This window comes from Cotesia glomerata, linkage group LG3 (assembly GCF_020080835.1).
Source record: "Cotesia glomerata isolate CgM1 linkage group LG3, MPM_Cglom_v2.3, whole genome shotgun sequence".
NCBI classification, from domain to species: domain Eukaryota; kingdom Metazoa; phylum Arthropoda; class Insecta; order Hymenoptera; family Braconidae; genus Cotesia; species Cotesia glomerata.
In genome coordinates this window covers 8,570,669-8,598,110 of record NC_058160.1, presented here as the reverse complement: position 1 = coordinate 8,598,110, position 27,442 = coordinate 8,570,669, and the positions used below count along the sequence as shown (strand labels likewise).

At 27.7% G+C, this 27,442-nt stretch overlaps 3 protein-coding genes across 3 annotated transcripts in view; 1 reads left to right on the top strand and 2 right to left on the bottom strand.

Moving 5' to 3' along the window:
• The window catches only part of LOC123261699 (elongation of very long chain fatty acids protein 7), a 53,377-nt gene extending 33,032 nt beyond the window's left edge, over nucleotides 1-20,345 (bottom strand). Inside the window, exon 1 of the mRNA XM_044723466.1 lies at nucleotides 20,213-20,345. The gene's annotated coding sequence lies outside the window, so the exon portion shown is untranslated. The remainder of the gene's footprint in view (nucleotides 1-20,212) is intronic.
• On the top strand, nucleotides 961-16,457 carry LOC123261700 (elongation of very long chain fatty acids protein 7). Its single transcript, XM_044723467.1, has 5 exons — nucleotides 961-1,674; nucleotides 6,161-6,501; nucleotides 8,579-8,716; nucleotides 14,755-14,997; nucleotides 16,166-16,457. Exons 2-5 carry the CDS (start codon nucleotides 6,166-6,168, stop codon nucleotides 16,358-16,360), a joined length of 912 nt encoding a protein of 303 aa, XP_044579402.1. The 5' UTR covers nucleotides 961-1,674; nucleotides 6,161-6,165; the 3' UTR covers nucleotides 16,361-16,457.
• A 2,406-nt stretch (nucleotides 20,346-22,751) lies between the features above and the next one.
• On the bottom strand, nucleotides 22,752-26,783 carry LOC123261705 (NADH dehydrogenase [ubiquinone] 1 beta subcomplex subunit 7). The gene is made up of 3 exons (XM_044723477.1): nucleotides 26,563-26,783; nucleotides 25,186-25,354; nucleotides 22,752-22,946 (listed from the first exon to the last, which is right to left on the bottom strand). Exons 1-3 carry the CDS (start codon nucleotides 26,669-26,671, stop codon nucleotides 22,856-22,858), a joined length of 369 nt encoding a protein of 122 aa, XP_044579412.1. The 5' UTR covers nucleotides 26,672-26,783; the 3' UTR covers nucleotides 22,752-22,855.
• Between the last annotated feature and the right edge of the window lie 659 nt (nucleotides 26,784-27,442).

Here is a 27,442-nt window from a genome sequence, read left to right as displayed (position 1 = left end):
TTTCGGTAGAGGTTACCGATTTTTCGGTAGAGGTTACCGATTAAAATCGGTAGAAGCAACCGATTAGAAATCGGTAGCTGCTACCGAAAAAAATCGGTAACCTCTACCGATTTTAATCGGTTGCCTCTACCGAAAAAAAAATCGGTAACCTCTACCGATTATTTTTTTCAGTGTATTTGTGAAATATATAAAATATATAAAACATTCGTGTGTGTATTTAAATGAAAGGTCTCGGTGAGCGTAACATCAGGATGAGCTTATATCTTAAAAAATGTCAATAATTAAGAAATGACGTTGTATTTTGTCCACTAATGATAGTTTTAACGATAAAAACTCATTCATAAAAACTCTTTACAATGAATTTATGTCTATTTCTGTAACTATAATAAGTTTCGAGGTGTAAATTTTTTTGAATTTAAAAAAAATAAAACTTTTTTTTTTAATTAAACAGAATTTTTTTTTTATTTAAAAAAAATTTTTTTGCGGCAGAACTTCATTTTATGATAAAAGAAAACTCTTCGGACCGTTTCCAACTATCAGTTGATTCAAAATGTAATAATCCATCTTTACTATTAGTAACGATTATTAATATTCTCTAAAGTACTGATAATATTTAGATTGTAAATAGCACATTGAAAAAGCACGAAGTCTGACATAGCGTGGTGTTGATCTACTGATACAACAGAAAAGATTTGCCGCATCCATCAACCGTTAAATTCAAAGCATCTTTCATTACAACAATAAGAGCCGAAATTGATTAAATGTACCTAGACTACCTCAAAAATATATGAAAGTCATTATAGAGTCACAGCCCAAAAAAAAAGTAGGGATCAGTAACAAGTGATAGTCAAACGGAGTTATACAATAAAAAATTAAAGACCTTGAATCTAGAATATGACAAGTGTAATTTTGAAACAACATGTCGAATGTTTTAGGGATAAGCGCGTGGAAATAGGAGGCAATGTTCCCACTCTTTACATGTTCGGGTCTGGTTGAGGCCCCACTTGGATAGTCAATACTTAAAGTCCGGAGGTTGCGGCGTCTGGAACTATTCTTATTATAGCCACGGTTAGTTCTCCGATGTGTCTGTAAGATTGTGTCTTAAATGTCCATTGTACAGACTCGCCGGGGTTTAATCTCAAATTAGATGCACTATTAATGTAATCAAGTACTAAATTAATTTTAATAGTAATAGTTATCTCGTATTTTTATTGTCATTAGACGTGATGAGTGATTTTTTAAATTAATAACTTTTATTCATTATTATATAAAAAAAGAGGAGCAACCGGAAATTAAAGGAGAAAAAGATTGGTGGATGATGTTGGTCATCGTATGACGATTAACGTTAGAGTCTTTCAAAGTGGAACTTTAAGAGAAAGGTGACGTTGTTTGGTTCTCGCATCACAACTAACAGGATACGCGGCACCGATAACTTCGTTGACGTTTCGATTATTTAAACTTGTTATATTTTTTTTATTTTTTTTAAATTGTGATAACCTCTGAAAATAAATCAAAATTCAATAAAAAAAACATAAAATAAGTTTTTCAAAATGTATATCGAAAATAAGTGATAAACAATCAATGACAAGAATTCAAAATCAAGTACACAATTACAGTAGGAATCAAAATTCACTACAAATCGTATTACCATCAAATTAATTAACAATATCCCAGGTAAGCAATGACTATAAATATAATGGGGTGTCTTAAAATTTATTAAACATAAAAATTAATAATATTATACTGATTGTGACATAAATATTTAACTAAAATTATTATAAAAATTTTTATGCATGGAATAACATAGTTAAATAGTGAATGGTATAGACATTGTAACATATCCTTTTAAATATCAACGAACTTGATTCCTTAGTTCTCATTCGAAAATTATATATACAAACTCGATAGATATAGCTACTTGAATGGACCACAATATCGTGTTCCAGTTTTATTAATACTTGTCAAATAACGCAATCATTTACCTATATGTTATTAACTAGTTATTAGACTCAATGATAATTTTTATCAGAAAGAACATATATTTTACCGAAATTTATACATAATTAATGATTGCTAAAATTTGCAAACTTTTAGACAACAAATAAATTTATAATTTATTACTCAAGCACAATATTATCTATAGTTTTTTTTAACTTTTATATTTTTGAGTATGGGTTTATGATAACTGTTTATTCTACATAACGAAAATTAAAAGTGTACAAAAAATTGCAAAATACTTTCAGTTAATTTAACAAGACTCGGGGTACATGTATATGGTACAAGGTTACTATACAAAAAATACCAGATTCTTAATGATTTTTAGATCAGAATATTTTTAAAGAATTACTTCACATTCAGTAAAAAATACATATGAATTTATCAAAAACCGAGTATTATTTAAACATAAAATCATTAACTATCTATAAATGTTAATTGCAACTCTTAACTGTTGTTGTTGTAAACTTTCTTATTTATCCCAATTAATATACATATTCATTCAAAATTTTTACTTTTTAACTAGGTTTTATGCTTTTAAAACATTTCTTAGAACAGAAAAAAATTTTCTTGAAATTTAAACACGATTTGTTAAAATAGTGCCGACTTCTAAAAATTTCCTTATTAGAAATACAAGTAAAAAAATTATTTTTTACTTTATTCAGGATGATAATTTATACTTTAATTTAGACTACTCAACATATGATAAATTATTTAATCTTCTACAATATCAATTCGATTAAGTAAGCTAATTTCTATAGAAAAAAAAATTTGTAAACATAATTATCGTTTTGACTATGTTGAATTAAATTAATTACATTCATTTTTTTTTGTTTAATTCAAAAAGCTTTTACTACGCAATAATAAAGAACTGTCGAGCGCTTCAGCTTTGTAGGATTTTTATAATTTAAAGCTCAAACTTTTTTTTTACCAAATTTCTTGTCAGCTTTTAAGTCAAAATTTCTTAGAAAAACTTTCGGATCTTGATAATAATATTTTCATAATTATAAATATAATTAATTAGATTATTTTTGTATAGAAGTTTTAATTTTGGTTAGAAGTTATGATTTTTAAAAGGTTGAGCTCTAATTTCAGAGAAATTCTTTTTTTTTCTCTAAGTAATTTTTGAAACCAATTGGACCTAAAAAAAAAATCTTAATGAAAGAATATACAATAAATACCAATGAATTAGCGAGATTAAATACCAAATCTTTCAGAATGTGATTGAGGTCATAATAATCTGTATAAAGAACCTGCGTCGAAAAGCATGTGCCGTTAAAGAGTCAATACGGTCACGGGTGACTTAAAGAAAGTAAAAAATAAAAAATAAGTACATGAATAACGAGATGTTTCAGTTACTCTTACCAACACTGTGTTTTAATAAAATGTTGTCTTGACAACTTTTTTGGGAATTCATTCTCCCTGTAAACTAAACAGCATATCAATAAATTTGATCTACTTTGATTCTCAAGTTCAATAAAATAAGTCTTTCTCTATTTGAATATTCTAACAATATAATACAGTTGAAAATTAATGAAAAATATTATTGATAAATAATTTTAAAAACTGGTTTCTACAAGTGATAAGTAGGTTAATACACATTGAATACTTTTCACTGTTATTAAAAATAAATAAATGTATAGAAAAACTAGAAAATAGATTTTTTTTTAATTTCATAATGAGAAATTTTATGTACAGTAGATGCTAGTTTTAAGTAAATGAACACTACTCACTACTCTCTATTTTTTTTTATTGCAATTTTTTATTATGTATTACATACTGTCTCTATTTCGTCTTCGAGAATAACTTTGAAAAGAATACTGGCATACTTTGCCATCAATCCAGAACGGCTCATCACGAATGTATAAATTATATCGATATTTGAAAGTAGATAGCCGGAGGGAGTTAAAGACCCTTTAAAAAAATCTCGGCTGTAATGTTTATCACCGATGCAATAAATATTTAATGTCAATATAATTTAATTATTGAAAAAAATTTTTAATGTTTAGTTAAAATTATTTGTCGAAAAAACAAACGTTTAAAAAAATGTTAAAAAATAAAAGCTCAATTATATCATTTTTGAAATTTGAAATTTTATGGAAAAAAAAAATCTCTATTTACTTGAAAAATAACAACTTTCTTTTTTTTTGTTTTTAATTAGAATGTGTTCAAGATTATGAGTGACTGACATAAACACCTTTGAAGATAAAGAGATAATTAAAATAAATTTTTTTACTTAAATTTTATAATTGAAAGCTATATTAACGATGTAATATCTCACTCTATAGTAATATAAGGTCGGTACAGCAAACGATTAACAATTAACCAGGCTCTCGGCCTACTTACCCACTAACGGAGAATTCTTTGATCAACAACGGCTTCTCTTACGGCCTATGTCTCATCTTCCTTGTTTCAATCGGTAAAACACGATCTTTCTCTTACTCTCGAGTTTATTGATGAGATTAAGTAAACTTTCTCTGTAACAAGTACCGTTTTATCTGTGCTCAGCTAGCTATATACCGACGTACAGACTCGGTAGTAAAGTATACATCTTGTTAAATCTTTCTAATCATACATCGTTTGAAAAAAAAAAAAAACCTAACAAATTTTCTGTTAAAAATTTAAGCCACAGCACAACCAACGAAATTTTTCATTAATTAGTTGTGGTTAAAAAGTATATGCATGGATAGAGTTTATGAATTCTATAAGAAGTGTTTTTACGAAATCATAATAATATAATTTATAATTTTAATACTCATGAACACCCGAACCGTTGATAATTAATTGACCATGTATACTTTTTTATTCTTCTATTTAGTATTTTATTTCATGGAATCACAAGCCTCTTACAAGTTTCATATATTTACATTTTTAAATATAAATTTAAATATATGTATAAATATTTTTTTTTATTATGTATGTTGATTTTTTAAATTAAATTCTATGGCTTTCATAAAAAGACCAAAATTTGATATTTCAGTTTTTTTTTATACATTTGAATTTATAATATATATTTGCATAATTACTTACTAACAACGATTCATAAAACATAAGACCACGAAAAATAATAATAATTTTATCTCCTTGACAAGGACAGTCGCTGTGTCTCCTTGAGCTATCTCATAACTTCATGTAAACTAAAAAGTTGTCTCATGTATACACGAAAAAAAAATAAAAAAATTTCATTCGTCATTTAATTATTAGAAGTTTTAAAAAACCTTTATGTTAGCTTCATATATTTCCAAGATTTATTGAAATAATTATGCCGTAATATAATAGTTAAATTTAAAGTACTCTTGCATAATCCTTTTAACTAATGAATTCTCAGAATAATAGAAATAACTTAAAAAATATTTTCATTAGATAATCTTAAAAATATGAGTCTCTGTAAAAAGTTAACAGTTGAAATAGTGATGAATGATATTATTTAATACGATTTATATAACTACACTTGTTATAAACATAATTAATGTTTCTTGCTAATGATGGTTCCAGAATAGTACTATCAAAATAGTATTATATCATTATGCAAAATGAAAATAAAGTATATTTCAAGTTATTTTGTAAATGTAACGATAATCGTAATCGTTTAATGTAAAAATCCTAATTAGTAGTAATCACACTGATAAACAAAGTACCTTGAATCCAAAGAAAAACTAGAACCTAAAAAGCCATTTTTAAGATTTTGATCGTCTTGAATCAAATAAAAAAGTTTTGTAATTAAAAAATTTTTTTCGATTTACGTAAATTATATTTAATTAAAAAATGCTGTTTCAATTCAAGACCATAAAACTCTTTAAAATTGTTTTCTTGATTCAAAACTTTTTCTTTTAAATATAAGATATGAAAATTGTACTTTTGTATTTGTCCACGTTTTGCTAAGATGATTTTAAGCTTTCTTTTACAAAGTAGTCAATGTTCGAAAATGGAGTTTTCACTAGATGTTTAAGGGTTGAACTTTTCATCTACATGTGTATTGAGATATTTAAACTAACTTGGTGATCAATAGCAAAATCTAATAAGCTTTATTATGCTCTAAAAATATTGGTTTTGAGTTATTTCGGCCTTAACACACTGCACCGAATCCCTATTTTATATATATATATATATAATCATATTAATCATGTAATGAATTTGTAAATAATAATTTATGTAAATATTTTAGAAAAAATGGCTTCAGCAGCAGCAGAACTAGTCGTTGAACGTGAACCGGAGCTTCTTAAAACACTTGATCCAAATAGATCATTTGTAGGAGCAGAAGATCTAGTGAGAATGGCTTTGGAGCAATATACTGAAATTCTAGAGACAGCATCAGATCCTAGAGTTAGTAATTGGCCTTTGATGGAATCACCTATACCAACATTTCTTATTGTTTTACTCTATTTGTATGGCGTCGTGATACTTGGACCAAAGATGATGGCAAACAGAAAATCGTTTCAACTAAGAAAAATTCTTGTAGCATACAATGCATTTCAAGTCATTTTTTCTATAGGGATGCTTTATGAGGTAAATTTTATTTATGTAATTTACTAATAAAAGTTGTTGTTGTACTAAGGTACTGAACCTCCAAATATAAAATTAGCTAAAACAAGTATTAATTGGACTTTGAGTAATTTGTAAAAAAAATATAATTTTTAACCATTTTTTTTTCTTATAATTCGAAATTTAATTATTGAGACTAGTAGTTAAAGATAATAAAAGTGACAATAATTTTTCTACTTTACGTCTTTATTCGACCAATCATTCTCGTATCTTAACTTGATACGGCTTTAACTTAATTTTAAATTTTAGTCATCAAATATTTGTGGGGATAATGAACTCGAATTCTCAAGCAAAAATTTTAAGTACACATGTTTTAGATGATTCAATTACATCACGTTCACAGTAACATCCGAAAGTATTTTCGTATCTAAAAAATTTATTGATATGCGTAAATTATTCCAGCTTTAAGCTATAATAATGACCAAGATTTTTTTTTCTTTTCAATTTACGACAACTAGAATTATGTTTTTTATACTTTAATTTACTACCAATAAAAAATTAAAAAATTACATTATCACATGACTTCAATCTTAGCTCATTTGTAAAACTTGTCTAAATTGATAATTCAGTTTACATTACAAAAATATTAAACTGTAAAATTACTATTTTTTATTGTCATTACCTTTTTGCTGCAAAGATTTCATTAATTACCGTAAATGCGATAACTTTTTACACATTTTTGTTCATCGAAAACCTGTTTTCATACTACATAAGCTGTAATTTTTTTTACTCGTCTTTCTTCCGCCTATGTAAGATGCTCTATTGTTAGGCAATAGATTATCGAATTCAAAATGACCCACGAACTTTACAAGTATTTTTTACTTTACTAATTATTACTTCTAAAATAACAGTCAGAACAAAAATGTTTTAACCTTTCCATAACTTAAAATTACAGTGAATTTACCTACATCATGTAACTGATAAAAGACATTTTTTTGTCTTCACTTTGTTATTAAAAATAAATTTACTCCTCGTTTAAATATCTTAAGATTCTGGTTTAAAGTATGCATAAAAAAACTGGAAGTTCATTAATCCGATGATATTTATACAATTAGCGGTTTAGCTGACGACTATCCTGTTATTCAGTAACCCACTAATTTATGAAAAAATATAATTTAACATACATAAGAACTCCAAACTAAAAATAAAAAAAAATTGTTGAAATTGATCCCCTGATTTTAAAAAATTTGATTTTGTCATTTTGCAGAATGTAAGCCATGAAATAAAATTTAAAATGATATTATTGAATTTTTTAGACACATAATTGAATAATCAATTTTTTCAAGTCATTCTGAGGAATAAAAATTTAACTCTCACCTTGACCCATTATCATCCATAACTCAATGTCTACATATAAAATAAAAAAGAAAAAACACCGGTTTTTCAACTTTTTGGATTAAATATTTAGCCTCTTATGAAATATACTTAAGTAAATCTGAATAAAATTATTTTAATGGACACGTATATATTTTTAGGGTATATAGTTTATTTTATCAATAAACCGTAAAAAAAATCATTAAAATAAATATTAAAGAAGCAAACTATTTATTATTTATAGTTTCTGTCATTTAAAAATTTAGATACTCTTAAAAATATATTAGAGAAAGATGAAATTATCGTAGAAGTAGACCTGTTTGGTGCATGGTGGATGATTACACAAGGCCAATTTGCACACGTGTTGCCGTCGATTAAGGCAAAACATCCTGTTTTCGTTTGTGCAACGATTCGTTCTCTTTTTCTCTCTCCTTCTCAGTCTTTGTGGAATTTCTTTTGATTACTTTCCATGAACCAAGACTTCTGCTAGTGAAATACTTCATACTTTGTGGTGGCTATTGCCACTCTTTGAAATATGATGAAAATAGAGATATGAATTAAGTATTATAGATTAAATGCGATTTAAAAAAAATTATATAGTACCACACCATTAAGTGAACATAATTTTAAAAAAAGCGATAAACTCTTGTGTATAAAGAACTTAATACGTTAACGAATAACAATCATTAAAAAAAAACACTAATTTTTAAATATTTTTTCTGTGCAGCACCTTATGTCCGGATGGTTATTGGATTATAGTTATAAATGTCAACCAGTTGATTACTCACACAATCCTACAGCGATGCGGATGGCTAATTTATGCTGGTGGTATTTTATTAGCAAGTTTACAGAATTCGCTGATACAGTAAGATTTTTTTTTTGCTTTTATCATTTTAAATAATTATTTTTTCCGATGATTTCGAGTTTTTCCAAATTGAAATCATTATTTATAAGGCTATAAGATATACTTTTAAGTTGGATACGTTTTTTGAAAATAGTATTATTCAAAATTATATGAAGAAGTCAAAACGAAGAATCATTGGAGAAATTATGATACAGCTGCAAACAGTTTTTTTTTTTTTTTTAACACGGATGAGAGTAATAAACGTCAAACAGTATCCCGCAATGTGTCCGTAGATAGCAACATAGTAAGCTAGTTTGAGCTGTACAAGGACTAAAGAGTAAATAATTAAAAAATAGTGATCGCAATATGAGCTTAAGGTTTATGTAACATTTATTTAAGGGCGAGTGTGATAAATTTATGTTTCTAATAATAACTGTTGTAGATAAGAATTTAATTATTATTGAACCCCATGTAACTGACTCTCATATCGCTAAAACTATCATCATTCTCAAATGAAATTTTCTGTGATTGAAAAAATACTCACGTAAAAATAAAACGATTTGATAAGCTCTAACGAGTTTTAAAAATTCTAAAATAAGCTCTAAGGTAAAAATTGCACCAAAGCGGTACATTTAAGCTCAGACTGCCCTGTTATGACAAAACGACGTATCTCGAGATACGCTATTTTGTCGTAACAAAGCTAAAAAGGGGGCGTCCATAAATTACGTGAGGCATTTTTGAGAATTTTTTAACCCCCCCTCCCCCCTTGATGAGGTTTCGTAAGATTTTCCTCAACTCCCTCCCCCATCCCCTAATCTCACGCGAGATTATTCCACATTTATGTTTTGGCTGTAAACAGGTTGGATTATTGAGAAAAAAAGTGCCATTCGGCTACACCCGACATGGATAGGTAGATTTCTTGTTTGAATATTGAAAAAAACACGTTATTAAAAAGCCGTAATGTCCTAAAATTTATTTTTTATTATATTTTTGCAAATAACGATATGAGACTGACTACAGCAAATAGATATTTAAAGACATCTACCTAAAAAATAGGATTTTTTACATATAAAAGTCATTTGATGATAAAAGCTAAAATTTAATTTATTATTGATTTTTTTTGAATTTTCTCAACTACGAATTAAATTGAAAAAACTATAAAAAGTCGACGAACAATAGTTTAAATTGAAGATAATTAAACATATTATGACAAAATTGTATTAAAATTACGACATGAGACCAGCTACCACCGATAGATTTCTAAAGAAATCTATACCTAAAAAATTAGTGAATCCTATCGATCAATAATCAAATTAAACAATCGAGCACTACTTTGCTGCTCTGCAGGGTTCAGACGAATACGACAAACACTATTGTGTCAAATTTGGCCATATTTTATTATAGAAATACTTTTTCACGCAATTGTACACTTTTCTGCTAGAGAAAAAATTACGTGATATTTGTTAAGATCCCCCCCCCCCCTTCCTCCTAAGTGAGATTTGGTAAGATTTAGCATGATCCACTCCCCCCCTAGAACACCTCACGTAATTAATGGACGCCCCCAAAGGTTTTTTTAGTGTCACTTAATGATAGGGTATCATCAAAATTTTATTAATTTAATTAATTATGCCAATAATATTGATTAAATGTGCGTATAAAAGAAATGAAAAAAAAAAAACGTATCTGTTTTGCATTGGAAATTAATATAACATTTAATTCTTCGAGTTACAGCGTTTTGTCATAACAATTTCATTTATTTATCAAAATAAGCATTAGTTTCTTAAGATAAAAAAACGTATCTCGAGTTACAACGTTTTGTCATAACAGAAATGAATTTTTCTGTTAAATTGTATTCAAATTCTGTGAAAATATTGGCAGGGTGCGAAGTATATGGTGGGGAGGGCTGGCGCTGATTACAACTTTTACGTGTAAATCTTATGGGAACAGCATGATTTAACGCTAATGGCGGCCACTGGAACTAAATTACTCCGTTTGATTTAACATAGGAAAAGCATGAAAAATGAGGGCAGCACCATCGTGCACCTAGCCAATACGCTATTTTCTCGAAACTATAATTTTCGAGGTACTTCGTTTTGTCATGACAGGGCAGCAGAAGGGGTATGAGCCCTGGGGAAGTCTCAAAGACAAAGTTGAACTAAAAAAAAAAGTTTGGAAAATCCAAAAATGCTTGCCTCATAATCTCATTTTCCATAATAAAATTGATTAAAATAAAATACAAAAAAATTGTAAAATTATTTAGCAATTTGAAAAAAAAAATACTTTTATTAAATCTTTCGCGCCATTGTCCATCCAGAAAAGAAAAGGTATTGCGCATGTATTATAAACGAACATATATTATTTACATAGATATTTATTACTACAGAAGTAGATTTACAAGCATGTTTGCACAACAATCACATGCTTGTAAAGGTGGACCATTTCGTGAACTCCGCCGTCTATCTTACGGCAACAAATAAAAATTATTAATTTACATAGATATGTATATAGATATACAAACGATAGGTGGATTTTTAGTTAATTGCTAATTATAAACAAACTACATTGAATTATACCGTGATCTTCGAAAGGACTTAGTTTTAGATCATATTGAAGCGTATAAAAAAAATGAACTTGATTGTTAAGTTTTGCGGCAGTTATCGTGACCACGCCAGTTTTCATGCATACATTTGATAGCCGGATGTCCACGGAATAATTTTTTTAAACATTTTTTTTATTTATCTAAAAACAAAATGTCTTTTAAAAATGTCATAAATGTTGATACTAGTGTTTTTCCATAACATTTATGTGTAAATATTGTTCTACAAGTGCGATAGAAAATAAATAGAGATAATTTTAGTTCAAGAAATCGCTTAATTTTTGTAAAGCGAGTGTAAAGCATAACCTCATCCGCTTCGCTTATGAGGCGTGCAAAAACTATCGAGCTCTAAGATAAGCTCATAAATGAAATAAAAACTTGATTTATTTGTTTGAGCTCACTTCAAAGTCTGCATTATCCTACTTAGTTCCATTTTGTTAAAGCTTCGTCTTTCTAAATATCTTCTTAGTTTAAATTAATCCTATCATTCATATTAAAATCACCATTTTTTATTTAAATAACTGTAAAATGTAAGCTGCTCCTTGCTAACACATTATGAAGAGTATCAATGTGATGCAAAAATGATTGCAACTAATAGTTCATTATAATAGTTATAATACATACATGTAAATTGTTCCATTGTCGGGCGACTCATGAACTATACTTCATTCTTGTGTCCTTTGATATCTAATTGATAATGATAGTAATAAGAATAATAAAAGCTTTTATTTATTACGAATTCGACTTTGAGTTTTCCTAAACTGTCCAATGTACTATTTATTTTTGCCTTCTCCACCATCCATTTTTTGGCTTATGGGTGATTCTCTGTAAGGACGTCTTAAATCTGTACAAAATTGTCCGACCAAATTATTTTTGATTTTATTAGAAAAAAATTAGGAAAACGGTTGACCCTAAAGGCCATCCCTGCAACTTCCCGCTGATTCCGTTAATACATGGCCGTTTTTTTTGAGCTCTTTGAGCTCAAAAATACAATCTGTGTGTTGTTTTGAGCTTTCTGAGCTCAAGTTTCAATTGGCCAAACTAGAAATTTCGGAGTAACTCCGAAAAAACACTTTTTTCGGTTTTCTTTCGTTCACGATATCTCTCGAACGAATCAACCGATTTTGACCGGATTGGCGGCGATCAACGTGGGTTTTCAAGGTTGAGAGCTGATTAGTTTTTGGAATCGATCGGTAGAGCCATTTAAAAGTTATTCCAAAAAAACCACTTCTGAAAAAATTTTTGTTCCTATTTTTTTTTAGATTTCTCCAAATTTCTCAAAATCTATCGGTCCGAATCGGTTCAAATTTTCAGGAAATCTAAGTTTGGCAAAGCCCTTTCGAATGGCACCAACCGCGATGAAATCGGTTCAACCGTTCAAAAGTTATAAGAGGTTTACATACTTACACACGCGCACACACACACACACACACACACACAGAGAAGAAAGAGCAGTAGCTAGATCCTCCCCTCACGAAGTAATGCCTGACGGCGGTTTCCATGAGGGATTAGGGGAAAGAGGAAAAGGGGTTTAGGGTTTAGTGGGTAGGGGCGCTAGCGTCGAGTTTTAGTATGACACTGCGTCGAGTCGCCACATATCCAGGCCAAACAGCTATGCCTAGAATCCGTAAAAAGGATTCCCCCCCCCCGCAAAAAAAACACACACACACACCCCCCCCCACACACACACAGTGACACCCTCGCGGGAATAGTCATGGAAGCTTCCTAGGATCTCAAAACGTCGAGATCTGATGAAAATTCGATTTTCGAAAAACGGGGTAAAATCATTAACTTCCCGATTTTTGAAAATTTTCGATTTTCTTAGCGGGAAGTTAAAAAATTAACAAGGGCTACAAAACTATCAGCTTAATCATAATAAATAAACAGCCGATTTAATTTTTGCTTTTTCGATATTTGTGTATCTTTTGCCATATAACATGACAGGGGGCTGTTTGCCAGGGGACTGTTTTTTTTTTTATCAAATTGAGAAAAATCAAGCAAACTATTTCAATGCATTCAACTTTTCAAGTTCTCAATGAATGTTTACATTAATTAGAATAATATTAAGACTTATGGATCCAATTTTATAAATAAATTATGAATAAAAATAGTTGCCAGGGGACTGAGTTTTGAAGTGGCCCAGACATATATTTCCAGCACAAACAATGCTTTGACACTAAATAAAATGACGATAAAGCGCTAACAGCCCTATGGTTATTAACTTAAGGCTAGTTAGATCCTTATAAACCTTACAAAAGATAAAATAACACGCTGGATTTTTTTTTTTGGCTTTGAACTTCTGGCAGGGGACTGTTCTTAAAATGCCTGGGACAAACTTTAGTTTAAAGAATTTAATGAAACAAATTAATTTTCGGTACTTTTTATTAAAGAAGATTGTTAGCTAACTAATTAAGTTTATAAACATTATGGACCAAATTATATATTATGGACGAATAACTTAATCTTAAAGTTTTAATTTTGGGAATGGGACGGTCCAGAGGACTATTATTTCGGTGATTTACGAATTTATAGCAAAAAAAACCAAAATTTATTTCATTTTAGTTCATTTCATTTTTACTTTCGTAATAAATTTTTTTTAGTAACAAAATAACAATTTTTCTAATAAAAAAATGCCTGGGACAGAAAAAAACATCCTTACAGAGAATCACCCTTATCTATTTGAATAGTCAGAAGGGAAAAACTGTACAGTAAAAAAAACTCGTCGTAAAGCCGGTTACAAGTCAAAATACCAAGATTGCTAAAAGAAGTAATTCAGGAACTAAGAAGAATTCGTAATGGTTGAACTCAAGCCTGTCTGTCCACTATAATTTAGCTGTAAAAGAGATAACTTCTCAGCCACAGCAGTCGTTTTTTGTAAAATTAATTTTGACTGATAAAAAAAAAGATTCATAAATTTAAAACTAAGAATGTGATATTTGTTAAAATTAAATGAGAATTTTTGATTTATTTCAATTAATTTATTATAAATAGAAAGTTTAAAGATTAATTTTTTTAATAAAAACAGTATTTATATCTATTTTACAATGAAACAATAAACAATGTGATTAATGAGCAAACACTAATTTCTTTTAAGTGCTCAGATGCTTTTATGATATGCTATTAAGCAATTGCTCCGATCAAGTTTGTTGAGAAAATTGCAAACTGGTAAATTAAAATTGCGTTGCTTCATCGACACGCTGAGCTAATTTTTATTAATACTTAAAAGACAATCTAACGTGTTCGATCATTAACTTGGATTGCATTAAAAAAAAGAAAAGTGATTTTGATCATTATTGAAATAAAATGATTTGAAAGTAATTTACATAAAATAATGCATTAGTTCATACTAGTTTTTTTTTTTTTTTTTCATAAACAAGTAAATAACGATTAAGATCTTATTATATAGAATTGCAAGTGGACGTATGTACTTTTGTATTTTATTTCTCTTAATTTATATTTTTAGATATTTTTTGTACTGCGCAAAAAAGACAGTCAAGTAACATTTTTGCATCTATATCATCACTCGCTGACCCCGCTGGAGACGTGGATATGCGTTAAATTTATAGCCGGTGGCCACGGCACCCTTGGTAATCTCATCAACAATGCTGTACACGTAGTTATGTATGCATATTACATGCTTTCTGCAATGGGACCTGAGTATCAGAAATACTTATGGTGGAAGAAACATTTGACAACTGTTCAGTTGGTAAGGATTTAAATTAATTTAATATAATATGAATACTATTATTTATAATAGAAATAACATGCAACCGAAACGTCCCGAGGGCAATTCAAAGTAAAAACCAAACGGCCTCCTTTGAAAACAAGAATGCGTATCAAACCAAATGTACACTTCACTTACGTAGTGAAATGGATAATGTTTTAGGTAATATATAAGTGCATTAACGTAATATTAAGAAATTCAGGGTCCTGTTGACAGGGTAAATGTAGTGGGTTAGCCTTGATCAATTATCACAAATTGAATGGTTTAATTTATAATAGTTGTTAAATATTGCGAAAGCATATACGTGAATTACTGGAAAATTATTGCCAAATGAAAGTGAGTGGTCTAAGTGTACTGCACTGTAATTGTTGATTACTCTCTGTACCCAGCAAGCTGTTAAGGGCAAACAATCTTTTATTTTAGATGACCTCTCATGATAAATTTATATCGCTAAGGAATCATCTTTAAATAATTTTTTAAGTTTTGTAATACGCAATTTATATAGTTTATATTTTTTTACAATCGAATTTTTATTAAATTTAATTTATCTAATCGACGATATCTTTGCAAATAATTTTTTCTTCTTGTCAGATTGAAGTAGAGTTAATAGATTAAATAAAACAACAAATTGATTGAAAAATTACACTTACATATGAAAAAAATCAAAATGTTTTATATACATCTACTTTTTGTCGAAAATAATTTGACAGCAACACCAATGGTATTGGTGATTAGACATTATGGAGCCTAAACGGTGACTTGAAAGAGCCAGGTAAAATCTCACACTAGTAGGGGAGGGAAAGTGAAAAGTAGATAACTACTTACGTTGGGCAATTCTGATTAACTTGCTTTGCTAGAATGGAGAACTGTAAGATGTCGTAATAATTTGGCATTCCGATATGCTGCGGGACCACTGTCGAGTTGTGAATAGGCCGCGTGCCTTTAAGAACCTCACCTATAAATACAGCTATCTCGTATACACACACCAAATTCCCCGCCACCCTCTGTATGATTTACGAAGACTAGAGAAGAGTTTTAACTCTCAGGTATACGCAACTGCCACTTGCGGATTAATTCATTGCTAAATCTATCTCACAACATATATTGCTTAGTATGTAATGTTAATATTTTTTATTTTGTTTATTTACAGGTTCAATTTTTCTTAGTATTTATACATAGCGCTCAAGCACTGATTTTTGACTGTGGATACCCTAAGCTCGTTGCAACATTACTTCTTTTACATTCGACGATATTCTTTGCTTTGTTCTTTGATTTTTACTCTCGGGCTTATTGCAGAGAAAAATCTATTGCAGCAAAAAAAGAAAAAGAAATCAAGAACGAATAAAATAAAATTTTCGTACCGTCATAGAGAATACTTTCATTATGAATTTATAAAAATTGAAAACAACAAATATCAATAGTGTGTAGTAATTTGTTTTGTTTTTTCTTTTTTTAATAAATATTATTTAAAGAGGTTCAATTTAAAAAGGTATACGTGACAATAAAAAATTGTATTTTCTAGTATCTGCTTTTTTTTTTTAAGTAAAATTTTTTAATTCAAAACCACAAATTTTTTCTTGTCACTTATACTCTTTTTGCTGACGCCTTTATTTGTTTTTTTTCTTTCATACTGAGAAATAATAATAATGTATCATCCAACATGATATACAGTGGAGTCTTTAAAACTTGGATTACGACGAGTCTGAAATTCTTGGAATCAAAGTCATAAAATATACGACAGTAGACAAGTCTCTCCATTAGTTTGCTGTGACTTCACTGTAAATTTAAAGTCATGATTTTAAATGTATTCTGATTTAGTATATAATTAAAAAATAAAATGAAATATTTACACAAATTAAGATTAAAATATTGTCTTTTATATATTGTAATATTATTTAACCGTTTTTTAATTTTCAACATAAATAAATAGTTGAGAGAATATTAACTCAAGTGTCCTTTGAAATAGAGATTGCATTATAACACTTTCTAGTTTATCTTTAAGCAAAATGTAAATATAAGTAAATCAAATAATTCATATGCAATATTTACAAATTACTGTAAATATAAATATGCTCAATGGGATTTAAGATATGTGCGAATAATTAAATATTCTATTAAAAGTATAAATAAGCAATGAAGAATTTTTTTTTATATTAATATTGTAGAGACACAAAAAAACTATTTTTTTCAAGTTTTATATGAAAATATATATAAGCTTATCATACTTCTCAAAAGTTCTCTACAAAATGCGTCAACATTTTTAATCATTTTTTAATCATTCTATCATTTTCTTGGTTATAAATGCCGTTGTAAACATGTGCACATTGAATAATATTCCATTTTCATTTCTTCAAGTTCTCTCAAAATCTGATAAATTAACATATTTCTATAAAGGACTTAAAAAAATACAGTCAGTTTTTTTGTGCCTCCAAAATAAAGACTTGTTTTCAAGTATTATAATTGTTTTTTTTTTTTTTTAATCCAATCAATTTTACCATTTATAATTGGTGACCATGTCTACTTCAACATGAAAGTAACATACTTGCGGATATGTATAAGATAGAATATAATGTAGTTAAAAAATTATGAATTAATTAAAATAATACTATGTAATCGTTGGTTTAAAACCAATGTCAATATCAAACAGCAATAAATAATATTTCAACACTAATCTAATAATTTAACTTCAATCCTTTGAATCAGAATAGATAAATGAATGAATATACTTAGTATCAGTTGGTTTCTTTTTCAGGCGTTTTCAAGATGTCAATTTTCAAAAAAAAAAAAAAAAACATTACTTTTTCTTTTAAAATAACCGTAATTTTGTAAAAAAATGTGCAAATTGGGACTTTTTTTTCAATTTTTCTTTTTAACACATATTAAAAAAATTAAAAAAACGGTTGACCCTGAAGGCCATCCCTGCAGCTTCCCGCTTATTCCATACCTAAGCGCTTAAAATTGCATTTATGATGTTTTTGAGCTCTTCGAGCTCAAAAATACAATTTTTGTGTTATTTTGAGCTCTCCGAACTCAAAGAAATAGTTTTTTTATGCTTTTGAGCTCTTCGAGCTCAAAAGTCTGATAGCAGTTTAATAAAACACTATTTTTTTAATTTTTAAACTGCAATAACTTTTGAATGAATGCACCGATTTATACGTGGTTAGCGGTGTTCAACGCAGTTTTTTAAGCCTCATAAATAATCTTCAAGTTGAATTTGATCGAATTAGGAACTTTGGAGTAATTCTGAAAAAACACTTTTTTCGGTTTTCTATCGTCAACGATAACTCACGAACGAATCAACCGATTTTGACCGGCTTGGTGGCGATCGACGTGGTTTTTTAATGTTAAGAGCTGATTAGTTTTGGAATTTTGGAATCGATAAGTAAAGCCATTTAAAAGTTATTCCAAAAAAACCACATTTAAAAAAATTTTTTTTTGTAGTTTTTTTGAAATTTCTCTAAATCTACCGATCTGAATCGGTCCAAATTATATTCAAAATCTAAGTATAGTCGAACCTTTTCGAATGGCACCAACCGCGATCAAATCGGTCAAGCCGTTCAAAAGTTATGAGAGGTTTACATACACACACACACACACACACACACACACACACACACACACACACACACACACACACACGGACGGACGGACGGACGGACGGACGTACAGACACACAGATGTACAGACACCATCGCGGGAGTAGTCGGGGAAGCTTCCTGAGACCTTGAAACGTCGAGATCTAGTGAAAACTCAATTTTTGCAAAACGGAGTAAAACCAATAACTTTCCGATTTTTGAACATTTTCGATTTTCTTAGCGGGAAGTTAAAAAAAGTCCCAATCGGCCCATTTTTTACAAAGTTATGGGTATTTAAAAAAAAATAAGTAACGTCTTTGTTTGAAAATTGATACCTTGAAGACGGCTGGAGAAAAAAATTGAAAAATAAAAAAAAAAAGGAAAGTCTCTTTCAACTGATATTATGAGGAAAAATTATGAAAAAAAAACAGTAGCGTAAAAGAGCCAAATAGAATTTTTCGATTGTAAAGCACTCTCTGATGCTTTGCATCATGAGCCAAAATTTAAGTAATTTTAGATAATTTATATAATAATAAGAAGAATAATTTGATTATTTAGTTTCCTTGGAAGAATATTTAAAATTCTCAATCACACGGAAAAAAGAAAACAGGAATAATTACAGTATAAAATGTAAAATCGGTCCCGTCGTAATCAAAACTAGAAAAATTACAGTTTGAAATAACATTTTTCTAAATTCAATTTTTGAATTTAATTATCAGAACTTTCAATGTAAATATTACATTCTACAATGTAATTCTTATAAAATCTGTAATAATTACATTTGAAACTGTAATTTTTCCAGTTTTCATCACGAAGCGCCACGTTGCATTATGTACTGTAATTTTTCGAGTTTTCTTTTTTTCGTGCAGTACTATGTCTTAACGCTAATGCCTAAAGAATGGATAATCTTAGGAAATTTCTTCTAAGAACCTTAAATATTACCACTTTTTTAAACAGTTCGATGTTTGAGGCCTGATAACTCCGAAATGGTTCTCCGTACGCATATTTTCATTCAGACAATTTTTGTAGATCGTTAAATTTCCTACAAGAATATGTATCGATAATAGCTATAAAATATTTCGTTGTTGACTAGCAAAATTCAAAAGTAAAAAAAAATTTTTTTCTATGTTATTTAAATGGAAATAAAAAATTAATAACAGCCACCTCTATACATTAATATTAAGGGCTGAGATTTTCACAATGTCTTTGATTAGGGATACTCTGAAGAATTTTCAATGTCCTTCGAAAAAAAAAAATAGTGTGTTTTTTTGAAACACTCTAATATGTATGTTAATATGATAATGCATTGTATTTTACATATTTTCTTTTTCATATTTCTTATAGTTAATATTTTAATTGCAGTTGCTTTAATTACTTTTTTTTTACTAATAAATAACAAATTAATAAATTTAAAATGAATTATATAATATTAAAAATAAACAGATAATTAATGTAAAAAACATACAAAACTAATAATCATAAATTCTGCAGCAGATCGTAGATAGATATAATGCAATTTAATCAGTTTCTACAAAAAAAAAAAGATAAAAAAAAACATACATAACAAAAAAATTATAAGATGCAGAGAATATACCAAATATATTGTTAAATGAAATAAGTACCTTAATAACAAGTCCTATTGTCACAATACTTAATACACTTATAATGTAACAATCAAATTTTTAAACAAATAAATGAATAAAACAAATAGACAGTACTGTCAAAAGCAGAATTCACACGTCGCGATACATAAGAAATTGTAGCTGGAAAGCTCGTCTCGTTTATCGATTATCATGAATACGGGCTCTAGTAACATGACCGTGATTTTACTATTTTAATTCGGGTAATAACATTATTATAAGAAAAAAATTAGTATTTTTTATATTTTGTATAATAGTGATTCCCATATTGCCATAATCAAAACACATGCATCAACATTGATATAACTCGGGTATAAAAAAAAAATAACTATTTCGTAAGTGTAGGGATTTCATTGATACTACATAGGAACTTTTTATGCATTAATATTAGATTACCTTCTGTACTTATATCATTATAAAATAATTAATCAAATTTTGTAATGGAACAAATTTTTATTATAATATAAAAATGTATATTTTGCTGGCAAGTTTAAAAATTCGAATTATTACCTATTTTCATTCAAGAAACTGTATTAATTTTAACAAACAATAGAGAAATTAAAATTTTTTTTAATATTGTACAAAATAATAAAGAATTAAAATATAATAAAGAATTAAAATAAAATAAAGAAAATTAAACGCAAAAATTATAATTAAAGATTTGAATAATATGATAGTTACACTAAAAAAGGTTGAATTGAATCAAGAAAATTTTCATTTTTTCATATATTTTTAACTTCCCGCTAAGAAAATCGAAGATTTTCAAAAATCGGGAAGTTATTGTTTTCACCCCGTTTTGCAAAAATCGAGTTTTCATCAGATCTCGACGTTTGAAGGTCACAAGAAGCTTCCCTGACTATCCCCGCAAAGTTGTCACGGTGTCTGTATGTATGTATGTATGTATGTGTGTGTGTGTGTGTGTGTGTGTGTGTGTGTGTGTGTGTGTGTGTGTGTGTGTGTGTGTGTGTGTGTGTGTGTGTGTGTGTGTGAAAGTATGTGAACCGCTTATAACTTTTGAACGGCTTGACCGATTTCATCGCGGTTGGTGCCATTCAAAAGGGCTTGATCAAACTTAGATTTTAAAAACTATTTGGACCGATTCAAATCAATAGATTTTGAGAAATCTTCAAAAAACTGAAAAAAAAATTTTTTTCAAATGTGGTTTTTTTGGAATAACTTTTATACAGCTTGATGGTTCAATTCCAAAAACTAATCAGCTCTTAACCTCAAAAAACTACGTCGATCGCCACCAGTCCGGTCAAAATCGGTTGATTCGTTCGAGAGATATCGTGAACGAAAGAAAACCGAAAAAAGTGTTTTTTCGGAATAACTCCGAAATTCCTAGCGCGATCAATTCAAAATTTAAGATTCTTTGTGAGGCTTGGAAAATTGCGTCGAATGCTGCCAACCGCGTGAAAATCGGTTTATTCATTCAAAAGTTATTGCGGTTTAAAAGTTCAAAAAATAGTGTCTTATCAAATCCCTATCAGACTTTTGAGCTCGAAGAGCTCAAAAGCATAGGAAAGCAATCTCTTTGAACTCGGAGAGCTCAAAATAACCCATAAATTGTATTTTTAAGCTCGAAGAGCTCAAAAACGTCATTGGTGCAATTTTAAGCGCCTAAGTATGGAATTAGCGGGAAGTTGCAGGGATGGCCTTCAGGGTCAACCGTTTTTCTAATTTTTTTAAATCAAAAAAATTAGTTCTTCATTAGAAAAGTATTTCATGATGAGTATATTTCATTAAACTAATCATAAGATTGTAATAATTGAAAATTTTTTTTTCTTGACATCAATACACTAAATTTTCAAGAAGTAATATTATAAAAAAAAAAACTCTGATGATATTGATTTAGATTTTACCTGCCAGCAAAATGCTATTATACAAAAAATTCATTACGTAAGCACATTCCTATCAGATTAAAAAAAAAAAAGTCAATGGACACTACTGAGTTTAATCAAATTCATTGATGATCAGGCAGAGTGAATAGCCTCAAATCAAATGAACTGGAAAAAATGTGAGAAAAAAATTTTGAATTGACTCTATACATATATTAAAATTAATGTATCGATAAAATTTTTTTTTAATTGTTCTACTTTCGATAGACAAGATGAAAAAAATTATATTGCTGTTAAAAAAATTAATGTATCACTTTTAACTTGATTATTAACAGCCAAAATTTTAATTTGAGAATTTTTTAAATCCTAAAATTTTTATGAAATTCGGTTTTTTGAAAATTAAACCAAGTTTGTGAAGTACACTTGTTTTGCTTTATTATTCGCGAATGTTTACATTGAAAAAAATACTTGAATTAAAGTTTAATTTATTTTATTTTAATTGAAAAATAAATCTTAACAAATTACTTGTTTTCCTTCATCATGCGTGATGAACGAAACTAAACAAACGCACTAAAACTTAAAATAGTCCATACTTAAAGTAAAATAAAATTTTTAATGAAAAACAAAGTATTTTCTCATTTTGTTCTTTTGAATTTAATTTTATTTATTAAGTTTATAATATATACACTAACAACAAGAAAATGTTGATTTTATTTATTAGTTGCTATTTTGTTTTTAACGACAAAGAATAATTTAAATGTGAGGATGTTGATTTATAGATTGATTCTTATGCTGCAGCAGCTTCTTTTTGTTGCTTTCTCTTTTGTCGAACTAATAGTCGACGTTCACGTTCGTATTCTTTCATTCTCAACACGTAACTGTAATAAATTTTTTTAATCATGAATTTATCTAACATTAACATAAATAAATTGATTGCTGTCTTAAATCACAGATATTAACCTGAAGTACATAAATTTTTAAAAGCTCAAGTTGTTTATTTGAGGAATTATTTCTTTACAAGGACAATTTTTTTAATTTTCAAAATTTTACACCGAAGAAAATTCAATTAATGCAAAATTACAACTAAATGCTAATTCAACAATAATCTTCATATTTATATTTTTGTACTAAGATAACGACAAAATTAATAACCGAATTTATCCAATTGTTCAAACAAAATTTATTTACATTCCTTTAATAGAAATATTTCAAGTCCATCAATTTATTAACCACCGAAATTTATTTTTTATCATTTTGCCGATTTTAGAAGCACGTGTATAATAAGGTAAAGGCAGTAGTACTTGACCACTTAAATATATTAACATCTCTTTTAACAAAACTCATTTAACATTTGTTTTTTTTCAAACATACAACGTTTTGAAATAAATAAAAAATTAAGTATTATTTTTTATTATATTCAATTATATTGCAAAATAAGGAAAAATTTTCTTTTAGTAAAGATTTTACAAACTAATATATTCTTGAATTGTAAATAGACAAATTATTAAAGTTTTGGTACAACCGCACGTAGTATTTATCGAAGTTTCTTTGATTTTTAATAATTACTTTTATCAAATAAATTTGTAAATTTATGAAATACAATTTTATTGTTGATTGATCAATTATTTATCACTTCCTGATATGAACATCATTGTATTTAAATTTATTTGAGAAGCAGCATTTGGAAAATTTTAAACGAGCAATTTTATCTAAATTTGAGTAGTAATTACTTATTCTGAATTTTTTTTTGTTTCGAATTTTCTAGCTAGTTTAAGTTTATACGAAAAATTGAAAGGACCATAATGAATAACGAACTAATTGATAGATACTAAAAAAAGTAGTAAATTGAACTAAAGAATTAAATCAAAGTAATACTTTATTCGGTATTAGACCAACACATAGGGTAAACCTGCCGGTGAATGACCGATTTGTTGCCGGTACTGATAATTTAGCTTATTATAGTCATAATTAACTTCAAAACTTAAATTGACTGTTTTAATTGTATTTATAAATTATTTTTATTTCGATTTTTGTAATAATATTGTCTTCTTTATCTTCGTATATTTTACAAAATTAATAAAATGAGTCTGATTATACAAAACCCAGTGAGCTTGTTACCCCTAAGCTTGTTACCATATTGTCTCCTATTTTAATTTTTGCATGAGAAATTTTTGTCGCGATAAATTATTACGTATTAATAAAGACACGGGGCCATATTTAAATAAATTTTGACAATGAGAAATAAAACCTTTAAGAAAATATTGAACAAGAAATTATTGCCAAGAATTTTTGTAGCGAGAAATTTTTGCATGAGAAAAAATAGATGGTTACCTAAAATAACTACTTGATTTCATTTTATAAGTTAAAAATTTATAGAAAGTTAAAAATTCATTGGAGTATCAAACAGTCAATAGTTTCAATTGTTAACTGAGTTATTTTTACTAGATCAACGGTCTTGAATGATTCCATCCATGTTCTTAATAATTTAACTAGAAAAAATTGCGATACTTCTTTTAGTTATCGAAATAATGGTAAAAATTTATCGAATTCATTGTTAATCACCACTTTTTGATAGATCTACAGCTTGTTTTTGACATGTTAAATCACATTGTAAGTAAATATTGAGAATTGTTTTCGAGAATGTGACAATAATTTTATTACTATAATTTAAAACTACTTTAAGATCAACCAAGTACTAGCACATTTAGCCTCATAACTCATAAGTACATGATCATGTAAGTATATATTTTAATTGATTTTTTGTACTCGACTTCTAATTATCAAGTAGATAATTATTCTAAATGATCATAATTGTCGATCAATAAAAATTTTTAAATCTATAAATTCTAAAAAAAGTCTGTCAAAAATAATTTGTCCTTCGAATGAAATGAAATAAAAATGAATTTTTTTTTATAAATAAAGACTTGAAAGATAATAAAATACATTCTTATGCATGATAGAATTTAAAAAGCTCTATTTTCTTGTGAACGTTTGAATAATTAATTGAATCGCAGTTCAATCATGAAATATTAAATATACTATGAATATTATTTTGATAGAGAGTTTTATCTCTTATAGATTCTGAATTGAATTAATAAAATTTAATAAAATTCTTACTCTTCATAAGCGCATTGATCCCAAGCATGTTTTTCAGCTGAACATTTTATCATCCATGGTACATTGTAATATCGACATTGTTCTAATTTCAAGTAATGATGCGCGCAATAATCTCGTTTGTCTAGTGGAATTCTAGCGGCCATCAATTCTTGTTCAGTAGCAACCATAGCTGAAACGAACAGAAGTTAATTAGAAAATATAATAGTGTTGCAATATTTCTCCTTATGTATAAATCTGTAATATGTAATAATCTATTTTCTGTCTTCTTTTCTATTAATACTGCTTATATATTGTTTTCTCTCATAATTTTTGTAATATTAATGTGTAAAAAGATGTTGACCAATTTTTTTCGAGTTATTTTAGAAACTTGACAGAATTTCCTTTTTTTTTTTTTTTTTATTTTTTATATTTATTAAGAATATAAATTTATGAAAATTTTTTATTAAAATCACCAACTCATTAATTTTTTTCTTAGATAATTAAATTTTTAATTCGTGTTATTTCGTAATTTTTCTTCCATAAATTTTATTAGACTATAAATTTGGAGAAAGGTAAAATTGGTCAATGAATGCAAAAAACGATAATTCAAAATTTTCGAAACAACTTACTGTCATAATTTAATATTGTTAAAATTATTGAATAAAATTATAACTCATTTCAAAAACATAAACATAGAAAATCTTACTAAGTGATGCCTTTATTTATAATTATATAATATATTTTTACTGCATTTTTCTCTTTATTCTCATTCGAAACACAAAAAATTTCTAAGGAAATTGATCAGTAATAACTGTATATTTAGTAGCAATAAAAATTATTAGATTTGTCCATTTCAAAATAATTGTTAAAATATAAATACTTTTAAGACAATGAAACATAGTAGTCTACATACAGTTTAAAAAAATTTGCAGTCTGAAATTAAAAATGTTAATTTTTCAAGTTAGAAGTAGACACCTGAAAATTTGTTTGTGTATTCTATTTACCAAATTATTTTTGATGTCTGCTTTTTTCAGATGAGTAAAAAATTACCAGACATTTTTTTGAAAATTTTGAACTAAATGATTTTTAAAGAAATTGTGCAGAAAGATTTTTACATATTATCAGATAAATTTCTCTGTATCATTATCATTGCAATAAGTAAATATTAATAAATTTAAAAAAAAATCGTCAGACATTCGCTACAATTATGCTCAATATTTTTAACGTTATCAAGTAAATTTTAATTATAAAATATTAACTTAACAATGTCAAAAATTATAGTATTATAAGTAAACATAGTATAATGTATATCATTAGTTTTTAGTTTAATATTATTCGATTAAAATTTAATTGAACAACACACTATCGAAAAAGTTGAGGTTAAAATGTTTTCATTACCTCGAGGTTTCCTTCCTTTTTCAAATCCATAATCGGGAGGAAATGAAGGAGGATCATTTCCCATCGGGGTAACATCAGGTTCTTTCCACAAAGAGTATGAACTACCCATTGTTGTTGTTTAACTTATTTGATTCTGCAAAACAATATATTAATATTTATCAATATACCTTAGATTTTATTTTCTGATTCTATACTACTGCTGACATCTTTGATGTGTATAACATTCCTTATGTAATAACAGTTGTATGTATGTATGTGTGTGTGTGTTGCATGATAACATCATATATATATATATATATATATATATATATATATATATATATATATATATATATATATATATATATATATATATATATATGGCTCTGGCTGCTATATGTGGTATACCTGAAGGTGCACTTACACATACTACTTTAAGATAACTAAGATACATGGTGTAATGCCTCTAGATGCATCCAGAAGGTGACGCTACCAGCCAGTGCAAATTTAAATGTAATTTAGATTATATTAAATTATTTTATTAATTCATAATTTAAATAGTGAACACTATCCAAATTAGAAAGTTTAGGTTCTGTATCATAGAATATTTATTATATAGAGTATATTTTGTTTCAAATAAATATAAGCTATTATCGAGTACAAAGGGACATTGTATTTGAGTTCTGAAAAACCTTAGGTACTTGAGATTCTGAGGAAAAGCCATAAAAGACACGTGTGAGAAAAATTCTATGATCCCTTGTTTCAACGGCTAAATAATAACGTAACAAATATGTAACAAAAAATAAGATCGTTAAATAACATATTTTTGTTAAACTTGCTTTAATATAATATTGCAACGAAATATATAAAAATTAAATTAAAAATTTATATCCTGTATCCA

Bases quoted from the DNA above. Each gene is read 5' to 3' on its own strand.
- LOC123261700 (XM_044723467.1), top strand. From the start codon at position 6,166: ATGGCTTCAGCAGCAGCAGAACTAGTCGTTGAACGTGAACCGGAGCTT. The intron at 6,502-8,578 runs GTAAATTTTATT...TTTTCTGTGCAG, and splicing joins CTATAGGGATGCTTTATGAG to CACCTTATGTCCGGATGGTT. The intron at 14,998-16,165 runs GTAAGGATTTAA...GTTTATTTACAG, and splicing joins ATTTGACAACTGTTCAGTTG to GTTCAATTTTTCTTAGTATT.
- LOC123261705 (XM_044723477.1), bottom strand. From the start codon at position 26,671: ATGGGTAGTTCATACTCTTTGTGGAAAGAACCTGATGTTACCCCGATG. The intron at 25,355-26,562 runs GTAATGAAAACA...TGTTCGTTTCAG, and splicing joins AAAAGGAAGGAAACCTCGAG to CTATGGTTGCTACTGAACAA. The intron at 22,947-25,185 runs GTAAGAATTTTA...AATTTATTACAG, and splicing joins GATCAATGCGCTTATGAAGA to TTACGTGTTGAGAATGAAAG.